The sequence below is a fragment of the Bufo bufo genome, chromosome 4 (assembly GCF_905171765.1).
Source record: "Bufo bufo chromosome 4, aBufBuf1.1, whole genome shotgun sequence".
NCBI classification, from domain to species: Eukaryota; Metazoa; Chordata; class Amphibia; order Anura; family Bufonidae; genus Bufo; species Bufo bufo.
The window spans coordinates 515,661,226-515,682,072 of NC_053392.1; the positions used below are offsets into that span (position 1 = coordinate 515,661,226).

The window sequence follows — 20,847 nt, forward strand, 5'->3', positions numbered from 1 at the left end:
TCTTTTCAAAATGGTAGCCACTGTTTCAGACTTTCCCTTGCAGTGGGGTTGGAGTTCCCCACACTTCTCTGCGCGAGCCTGAGGAGGTCACTTTGAAAGGAATCCCAGGGTGGACAAGAACAGAGGCAGCATGGGAGTCATGTAAGGCACCAGCTATGTTGACTGTATCATTTTAGGACCGGAGGGTCGCTGAAACCTACTGGTCATAATTGTTTTAGTGTCAACAATATTCATCAGTTTACCTTAATCCACAGAAACAAAAGAAATTGCACTCACTAATATATCAGTTAGTATGCGATAATCCTCCATTTCTTCAGGTTTTTCTTGGCTGTACTTTGTTATTAAACCAACTGCAACACCAGCAACCGGAGCAGAAATAGGTACCCCTTGAAATTATAACAGAATTAGAATGACAGTAATCAACATTTGAATAGTCCATATGTTACTAGTCTGGTTCATTTACTGGAGTAAAGAAAAGTAATATCTAATGATGCTTTGACAACGGATATATCGAAATTAGACGCAAAAGGAAAAACCAAAAAAACAAACCACCACACAGTTGCCATTCTGCAGCTAGGTTCATCGGCCGCTAGCAGGAAGAAATTTGCTTGATGGGGTAGTTCAGTCAGAGCCACAAACAACTCATGGTATAGCAATGAAAAAAATAATAATCTTCATTTTCTGTAATCTACGGTATTTGTGTGAAATGTGCACAGTGACACAAATTTAGCTCCTACTCATCCGGTGTCCCTACATGGATCCTCTGATATCTAACCTGACATGGGTCTAAGTTAAAAAACTGTGATAAGGAAATAGCCATATAACCCTATCTCCAGAGTCGGACGAGATGATCCTGAGGGCCCACTAGAGGAGATGATCCTGAGGGCCCACTAGAGGAGATGATCCTGAGGGCCCACTAGAGGAGATGATCCTGAGGGCCCACTCTGAGTGTCCGGCTTTAAAAAATGTAATGTTTATTGCTACATGTAATATAATGTATTAGTAAGATTTAAAGGGGTTGTCCGAGAAGTCATGGACAACTCCCACAATAGCTTAAAATTAAGAAAATAATAAAAATAAAAAAAAACATTATATACTCATCCCTTTCTCCAGCGTTCATCTGGTACTCCTGCTGCGGTCTGCTTACAAACCTGGATAAGGCACATGACCACTGCAGCCAATTATAGCGGAGGTCAGTGACTGGCTGCAGAGGTCGGGTACCATATATCGGCATGTCACCGTGTTGGTGACATGCAGAGTGACTTGCTGAGATACATCTGACTGCTGCTGCACTCGCGTGACTCATCTAGGCTGTCTGTAAACAAACTGCGTCAGGAATACCCGAACCGAAGAGCGGCGACAGAGAAAGCTGGTGAGCATATATAGTTTTTTTATTCTAAGGTATTGTAGGCATTGTCCGAGATTTTTAATTATCTTGGACAAAGGTTATTTATGAATCATCCCTTCTCCTGGAATGATTTAAAATGGCCGCCATCAATTTGTCCTAAAAAATGAGCAGAAATGGTTTCCTCCACTTGTAAAGCTGCCTGGGAGGGGAGGTAGCGGGGCCTCACTACACATTACGCTCTGGCACTTGCATATACTACATATTGGTGGGTTTTCCCGTCAGGCTGCTCAGCCATGATGACATATCATAGGCAGGATCGTACCATTACCATCTATCGTAGAACAGTATCGTGCATAATAAGGCCCCGCCCTCTCATCCCCCTAGGCAGCTCTGCAAGTGGAGGCAACCAGTTCTCCTCACATTCTAAGCCAGGTTGCTGGCGGCCATTTTTAATCATTCCCGGAGAACCCTTTTAAAGAGTTCGACCCTAGTGACAAGATTGCACCAGTCACCTCTAAATGGATCACTAAGACTCATTATCATTTGTCAGAGCCAAAATAAAAATGAGAATGCCAATGAAATGATCTGAAAACACTTTATTACCTGCATCCATTAAAGCCAAAGAACCGCCACAAGCAGAAGCCATGGATGAGGAGCCTAAGAGAAATAAAAACAGGCAAGCAAAAAGAGTGAAAAAAAATTGGATTTTTTGTTACCATAAAATCCTTTTCTAGTCTCGTTCATTGGGGGACACAGCAAAGACATTGGGTATAGCTACTGCCACCAAGCAAAAACTGTTAATGCCTCTCACCAGCTATACCTCTCCTGCAAGCAGTAAGCTAATCAGTGTGCGCAAGCAAAGTAGGTAGCGATGGTGGACTCCTGTCTGGGTGCTTCCCCTCTAAGGTCGGACAAGATGGGGACCTTGGGGGAGAAAAATGAGTCCCTGGAGGACGACACAACTAGGGAAACGGATGTCGACAAAACAAAATTAGCTAATAACTAAGCCTGCTGGAGGTATAGAGGAGGGTTGCCACCTAGGGAAGAGCCTACTCGTTTGGAGAGCAGAGGGTCCCAGGAGCAGGCCAGAACACATGTGCCTTCATCCAAGAGCCGGGAGGAAGAGAAGAAGGAGGAGCCAGAATGGAGGTGGAGAGAAAGACCAAGGCCAAGGGTTGCTGGGAGGCGAGGGATTGATGGTTGTGGTGGTAAAACGGTTTTGTCCCCATACTCCCCTCATTCCAGATCCCTGAAGTCCAGCTTTGGTTCCAGCAGAGTACAGTGGCACGGTGCCCGAGGTAGTGAAGACCCGAGGCTGGTGGGCAGTGGAGGATTTGGTGGTCCTCCATACCACCTTTTCATCTGACCTGGCTACTGGGGATTTTTGGGGGCATCCCTATATGCTGCCAGATGGGTAACTGGGGGATAATTCCACCCTGGGCCCCAAGTGTGTGAAAAACAGCAAGACCTGCAGAGAAGATGTCTGCTTCCTACGGACACTAAGCTACAACTGATTAGCTCACCGCCTGCAGAAGGGGTATAGCTGGAGGGAGGAGTTAAAGGGAACCTGTCATCAACTTTATGCTGATCTCACTGAAGGCAGCATAAAATAGTAACAGTCATTGCAGCCCAGGCCTTGAAAAGAGTCAAATCTACCTGAGAAGAGTCCTGGTTATTATAATCTCCTGCTCTCTCGCCCATCTGCTGATGATTGGCAGTTCTCTCCTAGAGAGAAAGGGAGAAAACTAGGTAGAAGACTGTCAGTCATCAGCAGGCGGGCAGGAGAGCAGGAATACATGAAGAACCAGGACTCTTCTCAGGTGGCCGTGACTCTTTTCCAGGCTCAGTCTGCAATGATTGTGATGTTGGTTCTCGGCAACCACTTAGGCCGAGTTCACACGAACGTGTGTGACCCGTGCCTGTGCTGCGGCCCGCAATGCACGATCGCCGGCCGTAGGTCAGCCGCATCGGATCGCGGACCCATTCACTTTAATGGGTCCGCGATCCGGCCGTTCCGCTAAAAGATAGGACCTGTTCTATCTTTTTGCGTAACGGAAGAACGGGACGTAACCCCAGGAGGCACTCCGTAGTGCTTCCGAGGGGTCCCGTCCTGTGCGGCCGTTCCGCGATTCCGGATTAGCGCACCCATTGAAGTGAATGGGTCCGCATCCGTGATGCGGAATTCACACGGAACTGTGGCCGTGTATTGCGGCCCGCGATTTGTGAACTTAGCATTACTGTTACCTTATAAATGACAGACCGCTGAAATTAACTCACCTGTCTCTACTTTATTCTGCTGTTAGTATCGGCAGCACAAAGTTGATGACAGGTTCCCTTTAACACTTTTTGCTTAGTGTCCGCCTCTTAGTGGCAGCAGCTATACCCAAGGTTTTTGCCCCCAATGACACAGATGAGAATTTTTTTTATTTTTTATTATTTAGAAATAATTATGCAAAAAATGAGCATTAAAAACAGACAACAACACAGTCAAATACTTAGTTACTGCAGTGTTTAAAGCTTTAGGTCATGTTCACACAACGGATTTTGAAAACCCGCCATTTTCTGTGCAGTTTTGGTGTGTTTTTGCAGCTTCCCATTCGTTTCAATGGAAGAATCAGTGCAGATTCTGCTCCAAGACAGAGCATGCAGCTTCTTTTTTCCACACACACTGTGGGAAAAAAGCAAGCTCTGCCTCCGATTGAAATAAATGGGAGGTTTTTTAGGTGTTTTTGCCACGGAACACAAAAAAAAATGTTGTGTGAACGGGCTCTTACTGTCAGTTAGGCCGGAAAAACATGCAGTTCGAGGTGCAGTTTTCTGAGCAAAGCCAGACGTAAAATTCATTCCTTTATATTTCCCATTCCATTTGAATCCACTTCTGGCTCCGGCTCAAATAAAATGCATTCCAGAGTTAAAGGGGTTATGTGGGAAATGATAATAATGACCTATTCCTAGGATAGGTCATCATTGTCACATCTTCGGGGGTCCAAGTCCCAGCACCTCCACGATAACTGTTTCAGGAAGCCGCTGCGCTTACTGGAGCTCTGGTGAACGATGCAGGCTCCCGGCAGCTTCCCGAGAACAGTGCCGTACATCATATAGTGGTAGTGCTTGGTATTGCAGCACTGACTTGAATAGGGCTGACCTGCAACTAGTCCATGTGGCCGATGTCCAGTGATGGCCTAAGAGGCTGCAGCGCTCAAGGCTTCTTGTAACCACTGATCGGCGGGTGTTGCACCCCTGCAGATCTGATACTGATGACCTATCCTGAAGAGAAGTCATAAATGTCTTCTCCTGGATAACCCCTTTAAGACCCCTTATTATCGTTCAATTGAGCAGACGATTGTGGGGAAGAGAGCGTTCCTTCCTGACAATTGCCTGCTCGTCAGTGTAGGAGACCGCTGCATCTATTATGATGACGGCACTTGGTGGTCAGATGTGAAGGTACTTAGCTGTATAGCGATAATAAGGCCAACCACACGACATATAAATAACAGGATGAATGTGTGTATCTAATGAAGGCGTGCTGCTACATACATACATACATACATACATACATACATACATACAGTACAGCCTTCTAGAAATAAGTTCTTCATTTCCAATGCGGTGGATCACCACAAGTACTGAGGGGATGTAGAATACAGTATATTCGTCATCATTTACATTTTGCTTACCATTGGACTCCAGTACTTCTGCCGTTACTCTTATCGTGAAAGGAAAATCTTTCGGTATCACTGCCTTTAAGGCTTTCTCTGCTAGCGCACCTAAGTACCGAGCAAAGAGAGAATTCTCAAAAACAATAGAAATGCTGAGCGTGCATCAAACAAAACCACATTTATTGCAAAGTTTTGCCTGTATGCTCAACAGAGTCAACTTCAACCAGAAGTGCCGAGTACATTCCTTCATAATGTGTTTGCCTTTTATAGCATTGCTAAAACCATTAGAACTTATGGAGTTCAGGAGATCCCTCTATGAACCAGACCAGGCGGCTGGTTGTGTAAGTGTGGGTTCTCTTGGGACCTGGTTTGTCAATATATTACATGGTCATCTGCTAGATGGAGTTTGCCTCGGCAATAACAGACAACTGTCAGTGGTTATCAAAGCTGAACCAGCTTCTATTAAAAATAGTTAAAGGGTTATTTCCATCACTAAGATATGCCATCACTTTCTGATCCGTGTGGGTCAGGCTCCCAGGATCCACACCAATCCTTAAAATCAAAGGGTTTTTCAGGGACTTTTAGATTGATGGTCTATGATTAGAATAGATCATCAATATTTGTTCGGCAGGGATCCCAGTTCCAAAACCCTCTCCGACAAGCTGTTTTTCAAAAGCATCAGAAATAGGCCCCAGCACTACAGTAGATGGAGACTGTTATTTCAGCACTGGTCCCATTAAAGGGGTTGTCCTGGTTCAGAGCTGAACCTGGACATATCCCCTTCTAAACCCAGACAGACCCTCTGAGATGAGCATCGGAGCATTTCATGAAATTGCGCAGGCAAGGGATTTTTCAGCATATCCGGGTCTCTACTAGGCGGAAGCTGTTCCCGGTGATGTCACTGACACTAATGGGTGGGCTTTAGCAGACTAGGGCAGTGCTAAAGCCCACCCATTAATGCTGGTGACGTCACCGGGAACACTGCTAGGCGGAAGCCCCCGCCTAGCAGTCTAAGTTTGCAAACAGAAAATGCTCCGATGCTCATTTCAGAGGGGCTGCGTGGTGAAAAAGGGGATATGTCCGGGTTCATCTGTAACCCCAGACAATGCCTTTAAGTTGAATGGGACCAGTGCTGCAGTAACCAGCTCTGTCTACTACACAGTGGAAGGAGCTCTGCAGTTCCAGTGGATATTTCCTGTGCTGGAGCTACTGAAAAAACTGATGATTGGGGGAAGGGGGTTGGCGTGTCAGATCGCCCGCCAATCACATATTATGACCTATTCTAAGCATAAGTCATAATCTAAAAGTCCTGGAAAGCCCCTTAAGGGTGCACAGCACTGGTAGAGCGCTACATTCCCTTCACAGTTTCATGCAGGTTTACTTACCATGACCAAGTTCTCTCCTATTCATTCCCATGACCTTTCCAATCTCATTTGTAGCATATGGAGGAAACTGAAAAGCACAACCAGTAAGACTGTGGAGAGTACAATCTACAATCATGTACCACATTTATTATTATGTACAGGATACTGTCACATAGGCCAAAACACAGCGTTAATAAACCATAATGTCTGTAGTGGTTGAATCTTCCTACCAATATCTCAAGGGATTTATGCTGCGCTCACCTGTTTGGAATCGACTGACATTGTGCAGTTAAAGGGGTTTTTCAAGCTCCTGATATTTATGACCTACACTCCGGACAGGTCACTAATATCCGATTGGTGAGGGTTCGAAACCTCGCATCCCAACCGATCAGGTGTTCCCTGCAGCTTCCAGTGCTGGATCTAGCAGGAAGCACAGCTCCGTTCAAAGTGTAGTGGCCGCCCTGTGTTACTGCAGCCCAGCTACCATTGAAGAGAATAAGAGCTGAGCTGCAGTAACCCGACACGACCACTACACTTTGAACGGAGCTGTGCTTCCTGCTCCATTCAAAGGGCTAGTCGCAGCACTAAAGGCTGCAGGGAACACCTGATCGGTCGGAATGCAAGGTTTCGGACCCTCACCAAAACATCTTTAAAGCCGTTTTTTGGTACTTACTGATGACCTATTCTAGGATAGGTCATCAATATCAGATCAGTGGGGTCTGACAACCCCACTGATCAGCTGGGGCAACTCTACAGTAGACGGAGTCGGAAGCAGAAGGTTCTGTCCACATTGCGAAATGAGCTGCAGTGCGCCGGCGCCAGTGAACGACATTCACTTGAATGGGAACTAAGCTGCAGTACCTTGCCTCCGGCCACTGTACAGTTTACAGTACCAGCGGCTGCCTGAAAGAACGGATCAGTGTGGGTGCTGGATGTCGGACCCCTACCCCGATCTGATAGGAGGATAAGTCATGAATATCTAAGTATCAGAAATTCCCTTAAATTCAAGTAAATGGGGTATTTTACACCCCCACTGACAAAGAGAAAACTAATATGCCGCAGATTTTTAAATCCACAGCATCGCTGCGTTATTGCTGCAGATTCCAGACAGAAAAGAAGCAGATAAACCCCAACGCACTGGTGCATCCGGGGAAGAAAAATCGGGTTTTTGCCTCAGACTTCATCTGTGAATTCTTTGAAAACGCCATAATGGATTGTCAATGGCAAAGCCAATAAATGTGAACAGTAACTTACAAATGTTTATAGGGCCAATAAGTGTGAACACTGCCTTAGTGTTTATAGGGCCTGGGGGGGGGGGGATGTGCGTTTGAGGGAAATTAGACTGAAAACAGTAACGGAGGACATTCTTAGTACAACTCCACAGAATAGGTCTGCGCTGCACAGGAGTGATTGGCTTTGCAATAGCTGCTCATTATGCAATGTAAGTCACTTTACCTCATAATGCAGCATAAAGTTCTTGTCTTTCACACCACTAGAAAAATAAAAATGAAGCGTGTCAAGGCCAAACGGTAAATAGAATTTCTCAGCACAATCTAATACAAATATCAGCCAGGAAAGTGTTTTTTTTGAGGCACGCATGTAATGTAGCTTGTAAGAACCCACCCACTCACTCCATTTCCAGAAATGTGAATGTCAAGTGTATGACTACATGATTTGTCACCGTGTACCGCCATCTCACCAGATAGGAAAAACTGATCACTGAGAAATTGTATTGTACAGCACGAGTGAAATAGATTTTGGTAGTAAACAGGATTCACTTTAGAGTAAAAAATACTATATCCTGACATTATAGCAGTGATGTTTTGGCGACTCAAGAGAGGTATTGTTTGCGACCGATTTTGCATGGACAAAAATAAAAAATTATGAAAAATGATCATGTACATAGCTAATATCCATCTTAAATGACATCGCATGGTGGAAAGATTTGGTTCTCAAATCTTTTGAAAAATAAAAAAGGTACCAAGTGTCTTGTTGTGAGTGTTCATCGCACAGATAAAATACCAGCCATAGAACCTAGAGCAGTGATGGCGAACCTATGGCACGGGTGCCAGAGGCGGCACTCTGTGGGCAACCGAACCCTGAAAAAAGTCTATGGTGTACCAATATGCCTTAGACTTTACCTGCCATTCATCAGCGCAGGGCGCACTATGAACATCGTAGGCAGCGCACTGAATGTAGGCAGGATATTATAGCTACCTGATAAAGTACATTGAAGATATACTATATTGGATTGTAATGTTCAGGGTAAATTGCCATGTCGGCACTTTGCGATAAATAAGTGGGTTTTGGAATGCAGTTTGGGCACTCTGTCTCTAAAAGGTTCCCCATCACTGACCTAGAGGGAACTTTCCTGGTGGACCATGCCAACCCTCCTCACTGCCGCTGGCGGGGTACATACTACAGGAAGGAACTATTAGAGGACGTCCAGGCAGTATGCTGAAGGTAGGGGCTGGCTTGGTCTAAGACCCCTGGTTCATGTCCTTATCAGAGACAGTTGGAGGAGGAGAGAACATGGCAGCTATTGATGGCCACCACAGAGGGACAGCTTTTGGGCATATATTTTGGTTCGTTGGAATCGCATTCTGTGCTGAACTACGATGTTACTGACCTTGCTAACGTGTATAGGCCCCATCTAATTGTGACCCCCCCCCCCCTTCAACATTGGGGTCACTTATGTTTTTTTAGGGTTCCCATTCCAGCCCTACATTTTACTTTAGGCCTCTTTCACACGGGCGTCACGCTTTGGCTCCAGAGGCGTCCCGGGTGCAATGCGGCAAACCCGCGCGAGTAGGTACCCAATTGCAGTCAGTTTTTCCGTTGTTCAGTTTTTATCGCGCGGGTGCAATGTGTTTTGCACTCGCATGATAAAAAACTGAATGTGGTACCCAGACCCGAACTTCTTCACAGAAGTTCATGTTTGGGTTCAAGGTTGTGTAGATTGCTATTATTTTCTCTTATAACCATGTTATAAGGGAAAATAATACATTCTTAATACACCTAATAATTTAACTCACCTTAATCCACTTGTTCGCGCAACCCGGCTTCTCTTCGATCTTCTTCTTTGAGGAATAGGACCTTTGATGACGTCACTGCGCTCATCACATGGTCCATCACATGATCTTTTTACCATGGTGATGGATCATGTGCCGGACCATGTAATGAGCGTTGTGACGTTACTACAGGTCCTTTTCATGTGCACAGCAAAGATGAAGAGGACTCGGGCTGCGCAAACAAGTGGATTAAGGTGAGTTAAAGTTTTTTAACCCCTCCAGCCCCATTGTACTATGCATTCTGTTTTAAGAATGCTATTATTTTCCTTTATAACCATGTTATAAGGGAAAATAATAATGATCGGGTCTCCATCCCGATAGTCTCCTAGTAACCGTGCGTGAAAATTGCACCGCATCCGCACTTGCTTGCGGATGCTTGCGATTTTCACGCAGCCCCATTCACTTCTATGGGGCCTGCGTTGCGTGAAAAAGGCACAAAGAGGAGCATGCTGCGATTTTCACGCAACGCACAAGTGATGCAGTGAGAATCACCGCTCAGGTGCACAGCCCCATAGAAATGAATGGGTCCAATGCGCTCACCTAACGCATTGCACCCGCGCGTAAATCTCGCCCATGTGAAAGGGGCCTTAGAGATACTGAATTCAGGAGATCTAGAGAAGAACTCTGAATATACAGCATGTGCCGATCTACATGACACCTCTGATATTTCCTGAGATGCAGCACTTGTTAGAAGTTGGAAAACTTTAGATCCACGGTCTGTGTATGCATCGAATGCAGGGGTGCTGCAAAACCGAGAAGGGAGAACGTCTGATATGGTGGCATCTTCATCCTGCACAGCCACCTGAGCAGCAGGCCATTTATTTTTGGCGATTCTGAAATGGTATGTGCATGTGGGAATGCAAAAGGCTGAGAAGACGAGCAGGTCACTTTCCTTTTGGTGATTGTGTAATGATATGTGCATGCAGGCATAGGTGCCATTTATGAAGTCTGCACATTCTGAACTTTTTCTTGCTTAGGCCGAATGCACACAGCCGTGGAACACGGACGTGAGCGGTCCGTGGTATCCCAGCCTGGCATCCTGCTGACAGCAGGAGAGCACGGCGTCATTGGTTGCTATGACGCCATGCACTTCATGCCGCTGCTGCACTACAGTAATACACTCCTATAGATCATACGAATGTATTACTGTAGTGCAGTGGCGGCATGAAGCGCACAGCGTCATAGCAACCAATGATGCCGTGCGCTCCTGCTGTCAGCAGGATGCCAGGCCGGGATACCACGGACCGCTCACGTCCGTGTTCCACAGCCGTGTGCATTCGGCCTTAGACTACACTTTTAGCCACAAAAATGTTAAAGGGAGTCTGCTAGCAGTTTTCACCCAGCAAAACTGCTGACAGCAACAGATAGCTGCCCTAACTGGGTGGTTGTAGTATCAGCATTACATTGAAAGGCCTCATGCACACGACCGTTGTTGCGTTCCGTGTCAGTTGTTCCGTTTTTCGTGGTTTTCTGCGGACCCATTGACTTTCAATGGGTCCGTTGAAAACTCTGATAATGCACCGTTTGTCATCCGCGTCCGTGATCCGTGTTTCCAGTCCGTCAAAAAAATATGACCTGTCCTATTTTTTTCCACGGACAACGGTTCGCGGTCCCATTCAAGTCAATGGGTTCGTGAAAAAACACGGAGGCACACAAGATTGTCATCCGCGTCCACGCGTCCGTTTTTTTCCTAACATTTTCAAGGCAAGCTTGACTTAGATTTTTTTTTTCACTTTTCATGTCTGGTGATCCTCCAAAAATCAAGGAAGACACACGGAAACAAAAACGGAAACTGATCACGGAACAGCTTTTTGTGGACCGCAAAAAAATACTGTTGTGTGCATGAGGCCAAAGAGACATTGTACTGCTAAGTGCACACATCTGCAAATGCCCTGAAAGTGGTCGCTAATGCTACAGTACCACCCGGAGCAGTGGGGGGTTTGTGAAGCAGCTCACTTCAAAGTGTGGGACTGCCTGTGTGTTACTAGTGGGATTTGTGTGCAACGGATTAAAATGGTTCTATCAAAGTATTGTTGATATCAAAATCACCCACATAGATATGTTTAAACAGGTCTCCAACATGGCACTGTCAGCAGTTTTGCAGGGTCACAACTGCTGACAGACTCCTTTCAAGCTTTCGTGCAAAAGTGCATGAAGGTGTCCATGAGTGTTAAGCGTTCTGTGGTATTTTAACAATGTGCAAGGCGACTTTCAGGAAAATATAAAAGATATGGGGGTATAATATGTCCCATATCGATGACCTATCCTTGCGATACCCGGGACCACCACTGATCAGCTGTTTGAGGAGGCTGGGGAGCACCGTAGCCTTTTCACAGTTTACCAAGCGCAACGCCGGCTGTATCGGTACTGCAGCACAGCCCCATTCACTTGATCAATATCAGATAGGCAAGGGTACGATTATCGGCAGCCCCGCTGATCTGATATTGATGACCTATCCTGAAGATAGCCCATCAATATGAAAATCTCAGAAAACAAATTTAAAAGCCAATAGCCATTCACAGCTAGGACTTATTTACAGAATATAAGTCACATCTGAAAGGGCATTTCAAAGCTGATCCCCATTGTTAAAGGTACCTTCAGGTATCCAGGCTCATGGACACTCACTACTAAAGCACATCATAATGGCCTTGTATAGCCTATACCGGTAAAAATTACCACAACCGTACCACAAGCACAATGAAACATCTGTGTGAACAATTGCTATGCGTTAGATTAGTGGTAGTCCATCAGTATTCCTTCCATTATTTACACAGCTACACATTCTTTGATACTGCAGCTCCTTAGAAATGAATAGGGCCAAGCTGCAGTACCACACACAACCTGTTGACAGGTGTGGCGCTGATTTCAGAAGGAAGCAGTCATATTTTTCTAACCTTAATGCTGTTGTAATGTGATCAGCCTTCATACTGGACTCAATAGAATCAAAGGTAACCGTAGATAAAACCTAATCAAAGAAAAGAAATGCAGTTTAGCATAACAAACACCATGTTTAAAAACATTTATCCAAATCCATCCATTAAAGTGTTCCTGAGCTTTCAAAAAAACTTTTGATATGTCGTAAGTCGAGACCCCCACAAACACTAGAACAAAGAAGCGCTCACATAGCACGCTCTCTCCGCTTGCTGCAGAAGACGGGATTAAGACGGGCTTTAAGACTTTGTATTGAGCCCATCTCCTGTATCAAGGAGAGAGGCCATGCTATGTGAGGCTTCTCTCTCCTCATGCTAGCGGCTGTCAGAGGGTTCAGCCAATGGAAGTCTAGTTCTATGTGAGGGACCAAAGATGATGCCTGGAATGCAGACCATAACAAAGATAATTTATTGGTTGTCGAGAATCCCTTTAAATATTGATAAAGGGGTTCTCGGGGCTTTTAATATTGATAGGATCTCAGGATAGGTCATCAATATCAGATCGGCGGGGGTCCGACACCTGGCACCCCCGCCGTGCCAGCGCTGACTCCTCTTCACTGTTTACCCTCTCGCTGTTGCCTCTGCAGTGGTGAGCAGGTGTAATTACACCTAACCGTCCCATTCATTTCAATGGGAAGGATCGTTCCCAAACACTTGTACAGGGAGTGCAGAATTATTAGGCAAGTTGTATTTTTGAGGATTAATTTTATTATTGAACAACAACCATGTTCTCAATGAACCCAAAAAATTCATTAATATCAAAGCTGAATATTTTTGGAAGTAGTTTTTAGTTTGTTTTTAGTTTTAGCTATTTTAGGGGGATGTGTGTGTGTGTGCAGGTGACTATTACTGTGCATAATTATTAGGCAACTTAACAAAAAACAAATATATACCCATTTCAATTATTTATTTTTACCAGTGAAACCAATATAACATCTCAACATTCACAAATATACATTTCTGACATTCAAAAACAAAACAAAAACAAATCAGTGACCAATATAGCCACCTTTCTTTGCAAGGACACTCAAAAGCCTGCCATCCATGGATTCTGTCAGTGTTTTGATCTGTTCACCATCAACATTGCGTGCAGCAGCAACCACAGCCTCCCAGACACTGTTCAGAGAGGTGTACCGTTTTCCCTCCTTGTAAATCTCACATTTGATGATGGACCACAGGTTCTCAATGGGGTTCAGATCAGGTGAACAAGGAGGCCATGTCATTAGATTTTCTTCTTTTATACCCTTTCTTGCCAGCCACGCTGTGGAGTACTTGGACGCGTGTGATGGAGCATTGTCCTGCATGAAAATCATGTTTTTCTTGAAGGATGCAGACTTCTTCCTGTACCACTGCTTGAAGAAGGTGTCTTCCAGAAACTGGCAGTAGGACTGGGAGTTGAGCTTGACTCCATCCTCAACCCGAAAAGGCCCCACAAGCTCATCTTTGATGATACCAGCCCAAACCAGTACTCCACCTCCACCTTGCTGGCGTCTGAGTCGGACTGGAGCTCTCTGCCCTTTACCAATCCAGCCACGGGCCCATCCATCTGGCCCACCAAGACTCACTCTCATTTCATTAGTCCATAAAACCTTAGAAAAATCAGTCTTGAGATATTTCTTGGCCCAGTCTTGACGTTTCAGTTTGTGTGTCTTGTTCAGTGGTGGTCGTCTTTCAGCCTTTCTTACCTTGGCCATGTCTCTTAGTATTGCACACCTTGTGCTTTTGGGCACTCCAGTGATGTTGCAGCTCTGAAATATGGCCAAACTGGTGGCAAGTGGCATCTTGGCAGCTGCACGCTTGACTTTTCTCAGTTCATGGGCAGTTATTTTGCGCCTTGGTTTTTCCACACGCTTCTTGCGACCCTGTTGACTATTTTGAATGAAACGCTTGATTGTTCGATGATCACGCTTCAGAAGCTTTGCAATTTTAAGAGTGCTGCATCCCTCTGCAAGATATCTCACTATTTTTGACTTTTCTGAGCCTGTCAAGTCCTTCTTTTGACCCATTTTGCCAAAGGAAAGAAAGTTGCCTAATAATTATGCACACCTAATATAGGGTGTTGATGTCATGGGACCACACCCCTTCTCATTACAGAGATGCACATCACCTAATATGCTTAATTGGTAGTAGGCTTTCGAGCCTATACAGCTTGGAGTAAGACAACTTGCATAAAGAGGATGATGTGGTCAAAATACTCATTTGCCTAATAATTCTGCACGCAGTGTATAGGAGTGATCTGTCCCATTGAAATGAATGGGACGGCTTGGGTGTAATTACACCTGCTCACCGCTGCAGAAGTGACGTCGAGAAGGTAAACAGTGAAGAGGAGGCAGCGCTGGCACGGCGCGCGCCTCCTCTTCAAACAGCTGATCGGCGGGGGTGCCGGATGTCAGACCCCCGCCGATCTGATATTGATGACCTATCCTGAGGACAGCTCATCAATATTAAAAGCCCGGAGAACCCCTTTAATGTGTCAGACATTTTGTCTAGCCCAGTCTTCTTGCGCCTGTGCCGTGTCCCCTGGTAGAAACACAGCACAGGTGCAAGAAGACTGGGTTAGAAAAGATGTCTAGTCCTGTCAATCCAGGTGAAGGGGTGAGGGACTAAAGCTGAACTGCTGTAACAAACTGGTGCTCCAAGGGCTGTGGTCAGGCCCTTGGTGCTCCAGGAAGGTCTTTTGCACATGTACAGAAAAAGCCGTTTTCTCAGCAGCGGGGCAACGGATAGCCATAATCAGGGTTTCGTTTTTATCAGCACGATCACCTCTAGCAGGCTGTATGCCTGGTTTAATAGGGTTCATCATGCAGACAGTTGCTCTTTATTCACATAGTGACAATATATGCTACGCTAGAGAGGTTTTTCACAGGAAAACACCTACCTGAGTTTGCCCCCGCTGGAATAAAGCAGAACCATGGAGCGGTTTAAACAGATCGACATCACAGCTGATATCTCTGAGGGATGTTAAGTCTCTGCCATCACACCTTCAGCGAAAGGATTCAATGGTTAAGAATACGCCCATGTTGCCAACTCTGCCGAGTTACATATAGTGGGTAGAAGAGACACAATACCTTCTATACTCGTTTAGTATGATGTTTCTAAAAACTTCTTTAGCAACGATATTGAAAGCCTCAATTACATCAAACGAATCTGCACTTGGGAATTTGTCTAGAAAGAAACAAGGTTGACAGTTGCACATTGTAAAGTGAGAACAACAAATTAATACGTTTAAGGGTTTTCCAATATTATAACATCAGGATGGGGGTCCGACACCTGTGGTGCCCATCAATTGGCTGTTTGATGAGGCTGATCTGATATTGATGACCTATTCCAAGGATATCAAAATCTTGAAAACCCCTTTTAACATTAAAAAAATAATACAAATAAAATATTTTAGTAATTTGTGTATTCAAAACCCTCAAAATGAAACGGGCTATCTGGTTTTACATAAATAGACCAATTAGGATTGTATAATAATACATTTTAAGGGGTTTGGCTGTGAAAAATATTCTCCATTTTCCAAACTAGCACCAAGATCTGATTGCTTTAGAATTGCATGTAATATTAATTTAGTGGAGCCGCTGAGTTACTCAACAAAATGTATCTGCACAGCGCCACCTGCTGTTTGTTCTATTCCTTATTTCCTGGTAAAATCGCTAAGGTGGATGCACATGCTCAGTCCCATCCTTCAACTGACAACAGCCCCATTTTCTGTTAGCAGCTGTGACCTTAAAGCGTCCATTCACATGTCCGCACCCGGCACCCCAATAGAAATGCTGCAGACAATAGGACATGTTCTATTTTTTTTGCGAAGTCAAGGACAGGAAGTTCAGGCCCGCGGACCGGAAATGCGGATGTGGACAGCACACTGTGCTGTCCGCAACTTTTCTGTTCCCATTGAAAATGAATGGGTCCGACCCAAAGTGCGGACGCGTGAATGGACCCTTACAGAGAGACAGCTGCAGCAGAAAGGACACGTTTGAAATAAATCTAGCAGAGCAACTGGTTCAATAAATGGGGGAATTTATAAATTTGAGCTACAAGGCTGATAGCTATAGAAGGATATTGTCAAGTACTATACGATTTCATTTTCACTTTTTACATTAATCATCAGTCATTTCATATATTAAGTAATACCTTTCAGCACTTCCTCCGTTTCAAGCCTGACCTTATTCACAGATTCATCTCTAGAGATCTAAAAAAAATAAAAATAAAGTGCAAACACATTATTATGTACCAGCAGATACTGCTGTACCCCAAACTACTACTAAGATCTACTGTTCGGCCATGGGTAGATTACTGCAGCCTGTCAGGATCACGTAGAACGGAGCCACATGGTGATCCTGGTTGATGCTTCTTGGTCAGTTAGCCCGGAGGACCATACTAATATATCACACCTTTTTGATTAGGGTACAGATGTAGATTTCTGTATCCAAAGAAGACATGTTTTAATGGGAGTCTGTCACCTCAAATTCACAAATTAAAGGGGTTGTCTCACTTCAGTAAGTGGCATTTATTGCGTAGAGAACGTTAATACAAGCCACTTACTAACGTATTGTGATTGTCCATATTGCTTCATTTGCTGGCTAGAATCATTTTTCCATCACATTATACACTGCTCGTTTCCATGGTTACGAGCAGCCTGCAATCCATCAGTGGTGGTCATGCTGGCACACTATAGGAAAAAGCATTGGCCTCTCTCATGGTTGGGACCTTGGGAGCGCACATAGGCTGGTGCTTTTCCCTATAGCGTGCAAGCACAACCACCACTGATGGATTGCAGAGTGGTCGTAACCATGGAAACAAGCAGTGTATAATGTGATGGAAAAATTATTCAAGCCAGCAAAGGAAGCAATATGGACAATCACAATACATTAGTAAGCGCCTTCTATTAACTTTCTCCATGCAATAAATGCCACTTGCTGAAGTGAGACGACCCCTTTAAACTGTTCTTGGTGCCCTGCAGTTGACATGTACAGTATCTTAAACATACCTTTATTATCCGATTTTTTATAATCTGAGCCCCTGTAAAATGTCTCAATTCATATGCAAATTACTTAAAAGAAGTCCAAGGGGCGGTCCCGTAGCTAACCGGTGCCCAGGCGCACCCAACTGAATGGAGCCCAGCTCCTCCCCTCAGCACGTTTTCTCCGAGCACTGAACAGAGCCTGGTTCCTCCCCTCAGCACTGAACAGAGCCTGGTTCCTCCCCTCAGCACTGAACAGAGCCTGGTTTCTCCCCTCAGCACTGAACAGAGCCTGGTTCCTCCCCTCAGCACTGAACAGAGCCTGGTTCCTCCCCTCAGCACTGAACAGAGCCTGGTTCCTCCCCTCAGCACTGAACAGAGCCTGGTTCCTCCCCTCAGCACTGAACAGAGCCTGGTTCCTCCCCTCAGCACTGAACAGAGCCTGGTTCCTCCCCTCAGCACTGAACAGAGCCTGGTTCCTCCCCTCAGCACTGAACAGAGCCTGGTTCCTCCCCTCAGCACTGAACAGAGCCTGGTTCCTCCCCTCAGCACTGAACAGAGCCTGGTTCCTCCCCTCAGCACTGAACAGAGCCTGGTTCCTCCCCTCAGCACTGGATCGACCCCCCGCTCCTCCTTCTAGCCAGGCTATGAGCTGTGCGCTGCGATTGGCCAGCGCTGCAGCAAGACACGCCTCATACAAAAAATCAGTCAGAGGGAGCGCAGACACCGGAGCCTATACCGGGCAAACGGAGCGGCGCCCAGACATACTAGTAAGTGCAGGGGGACCCCTGGGCACCACTCTGCCCACTGATCTAGTTAGTTTTTATTTTGTACAGTTGTGAAAGGTCCTCTTTAAAAGGGAACCTGTCAGCACCAAAATGGATCATAAACCGTCAGCAGTACCTTAAAGCTGTTAACATCAGGCTTCTAATGATGTTCTTGTGTAAGATGTCTGAGGCGCTGGTAAAACAACTTTTAATCCCCCGCAGGTCATATGCAAATGAGGCTTCCTTGCTTCGAGTCTAGGTAAGCACCCCCCCAACCGTCCCCACTGCAGGCTGTCAATCTAACAAAAGAGGGGGCGGTTAGGCGGCGCGCTTACCTAGACTCGAAGCAAGGAAGCTCAGGCGGGATTTTATCTGTAGGGGCGTTTCTTAGGCAGAGCTAAGGAGCTTGACTCAGAGAAAATATGACTCTTCTCTGGTCAAGCATGTAAGATATGACTCTTTTCTATTAATTAGCATAAAAGGCAGGAAAGCGTTATAGGGCGATAAAATAGCACATGTTAGTCCTGACAAGATTATCGATCGATCGCTGGGAACTATCAGGGTAAACAAGAATTAAGGTACATTTGGTTTTATATGTCAGAACACGGTGACAGGTTCCCTTTAAGTTCAATGTTTTGATAATCTGAATTGTATGTGATGATCAGAACACAATAGTCTAAGTTGGTGAAGTGAAATGAGAAAAATACATAAAACTATTGTTTAGAAATAGAAAACAGAAAATTTGCATGTGCGCAAGTATTCACCCCCTTTGTTAGAAAGCCCAAAAAAGCCCAACCAATTACCTTCAGAAGTCACATAATTAGTGAAATGATGTCCACCTGTGTGCAATCTAAGTGTCACATGATCTGTCATTACATATGCACATCTCTTTTGAAAGGCCCCAGAGGCTGCAACACCTAAGCCAGAGGCATCACTAACCCAACACTGCCATGAAGACCAAGGAACTCTCCAAACAAGTAAGTATGTAGAGATAAAATTGGGAGAGTAGAGCGCCACATGTGCATTAAACGCTTCCTTATTGTGTTAAAAAGCTTACGAGTCTGCTTACCAGATGTTGTTAAGAGTCACAACAACTGTAGATCGCTTTGCTGGTTATTTGGTGTCCCGACCAGCGTGCGGTTGTCTTGAGCTGCGGCCGCGGTCCTCTGCGTGTGCTCAAGGCAGGTGGCAGATGAAGAGAAATAACCTTTAAAAAAACGTCCGCAACAACGTTTTTTTAAAGGTTATTTCTCCAAACAAGTAAGGGACAATGTTGCTAGGAAGTACAAGTCAGGGTTAGGTTATAAAAAAAAAAATATCCAAATCTTTGATGTTCCCCAGGAGCACCATCAAATCTATCATAACCAAATGGAAAGAACATGGCCCAACAGCAAACCTGCCAAGAGACGGCCGCCCACCAAAACTCACGGACCGGGCAAAGAGGGCATTAATCAGAGGCAGCACAGAGACCTAATGTAACCATGGGGGAGCTGCAGAGACTGAAGTATCTGTACATAAGACGACAATAAGCCATACGCTCCATAGAGTTGGGCTTTATGGCGGAGTGGCCAGAAGAAAGCCATTACTTTCAGCTAAAAACAAAAAGGCACGTTGTGAGTTTGCCAAAAGGCATGTGGGAGACTCCCAAAATGTATGGAGGAAGGTGCTCTGGTCTGATGAGACTAAAATTGAACTTTTCGGCCATCATAGAAACCGCTATGTGTGGCGCAAACCCAACAAACACATCACATCACCCAAAGAACACCAACCCCAGAATGAAACATGGTGGTGGCAGCATGCTGTGGGGATGTTTTTCAGCTGCCGGGATTGGGAAACTGGTCGTAGTTGAGGGAAAGATGGATGGTGCTAAATACAGGGATATTCTTGAGTAAAACCTGTACCACTCTGCGCGTGATTTGAGGCTAGGATGGAGGTTCACCTTCCAGCAGGACAATGACCCCAAACACACGGCTAAAGCAACACTTGAGTGGTTTAAGGGGAAACATATAAATGTGTTGGAATGGCCTAGTCAAAGCCTAGATCGCAATCCAATAGAAAATCTGTGGTCAGACTTAAAGATTGCTGTTCACAAGTACAAACCATCCAACTTGAAGGAGCTGGAGCAGTTTTGCAAGGAGGAATGGGCAAAAATCCCAGTGGTAGGATGTGGCAAGTTCATAGAGACTTATCCAAAGAGAATTGGAGCTGTGATTGCCACAAAAGGTGGCTCTACAAAGTATTGACTTTAGGGGGGTGAATAGTTATACTCATCGACTTTTTCTGTTATTTTGTTCTATTTGTTGTTTGCTTCACAATAAAAAACAAACATCTTCAAAGTTGTCGGCATGTTCTGTAAATAAATGATGCAAATCCTCAAACAATCCATGTTAATTCCAGGTTGTGAGGCACCAAAATACAAAATAAGTCAAGGGGGTGAATAGTTTTGCAAGGCACTGTACATGCAGCAATCTCCTCTGCAGTATGGGGAGGAATGATCACTAATACTATCGCTCGTCCCCCATACTGAATCATTGTTTGCCAGCAGCAGATGCAGACCGCACAATCCAATTACCCAATGGATGAGTGTTTCACTTGTTCACTGGGTAACCGGCAGAGGCTTTACACCGACAGATTATTGCTAGCAAGTGAGGAATGCGCGTTAGCAACGATCTGCCCACTGTACGGGCAGCGTAAAGGGGCCTTAACTTGTTGACCCCAAGTCAAAGTGAAAGAATGTCTCAGGTT

The 20,847-nt window shown here is 45.2% G+C and overlaps 1 protein-coding gene across 1 annotated transcript in view; it reads right to left on the reverse strand.

Moving 5' to 3' along the window:
• PNPT1 (polyribonucleotide nucleotidyltransferase 1) overlaps positions 1-20,847 on the reverse strand; it is a 91,822-nt gene that overhangs the window by 32,566 nt on the left and 38,409 nt on the right. The window contains exons 11-19 of the mRNA XM_040429711.1: positions 16,507-16,564; positions 15,441-15,537; positions 15,251-15,353; positions 12,337-12,407; positions 7,827-7,863; positions 6,393-6,459; positions 5,026-5,115; positions 1,952-2,005; positions 277-386 (exon numbers count right to left, since the gene is read on the reverse strand). Coding sequence (XP_040285645.1) covers positions 277-386; positions 1,952-2,005; positions 5,026-5,115; positions 6,393-6,459; positions 7,827-7,863; positions 12,337-12,407; positions 15,251-15,353; positions 15,441-15,537; positions 16,507-16,564 — 687 coding nt within the window. The remainder of the gene's footprint in view (positions 1-276; positions 387-1,951; positions 2,006-5,025; positions 5,116-6,392; positions 6,460-7,826; positions 7,864-12,336; positions 12,408-15,250; positions 15,354-15,440; positions 15,538-16,506; positions 16,565-20,847) is intronic.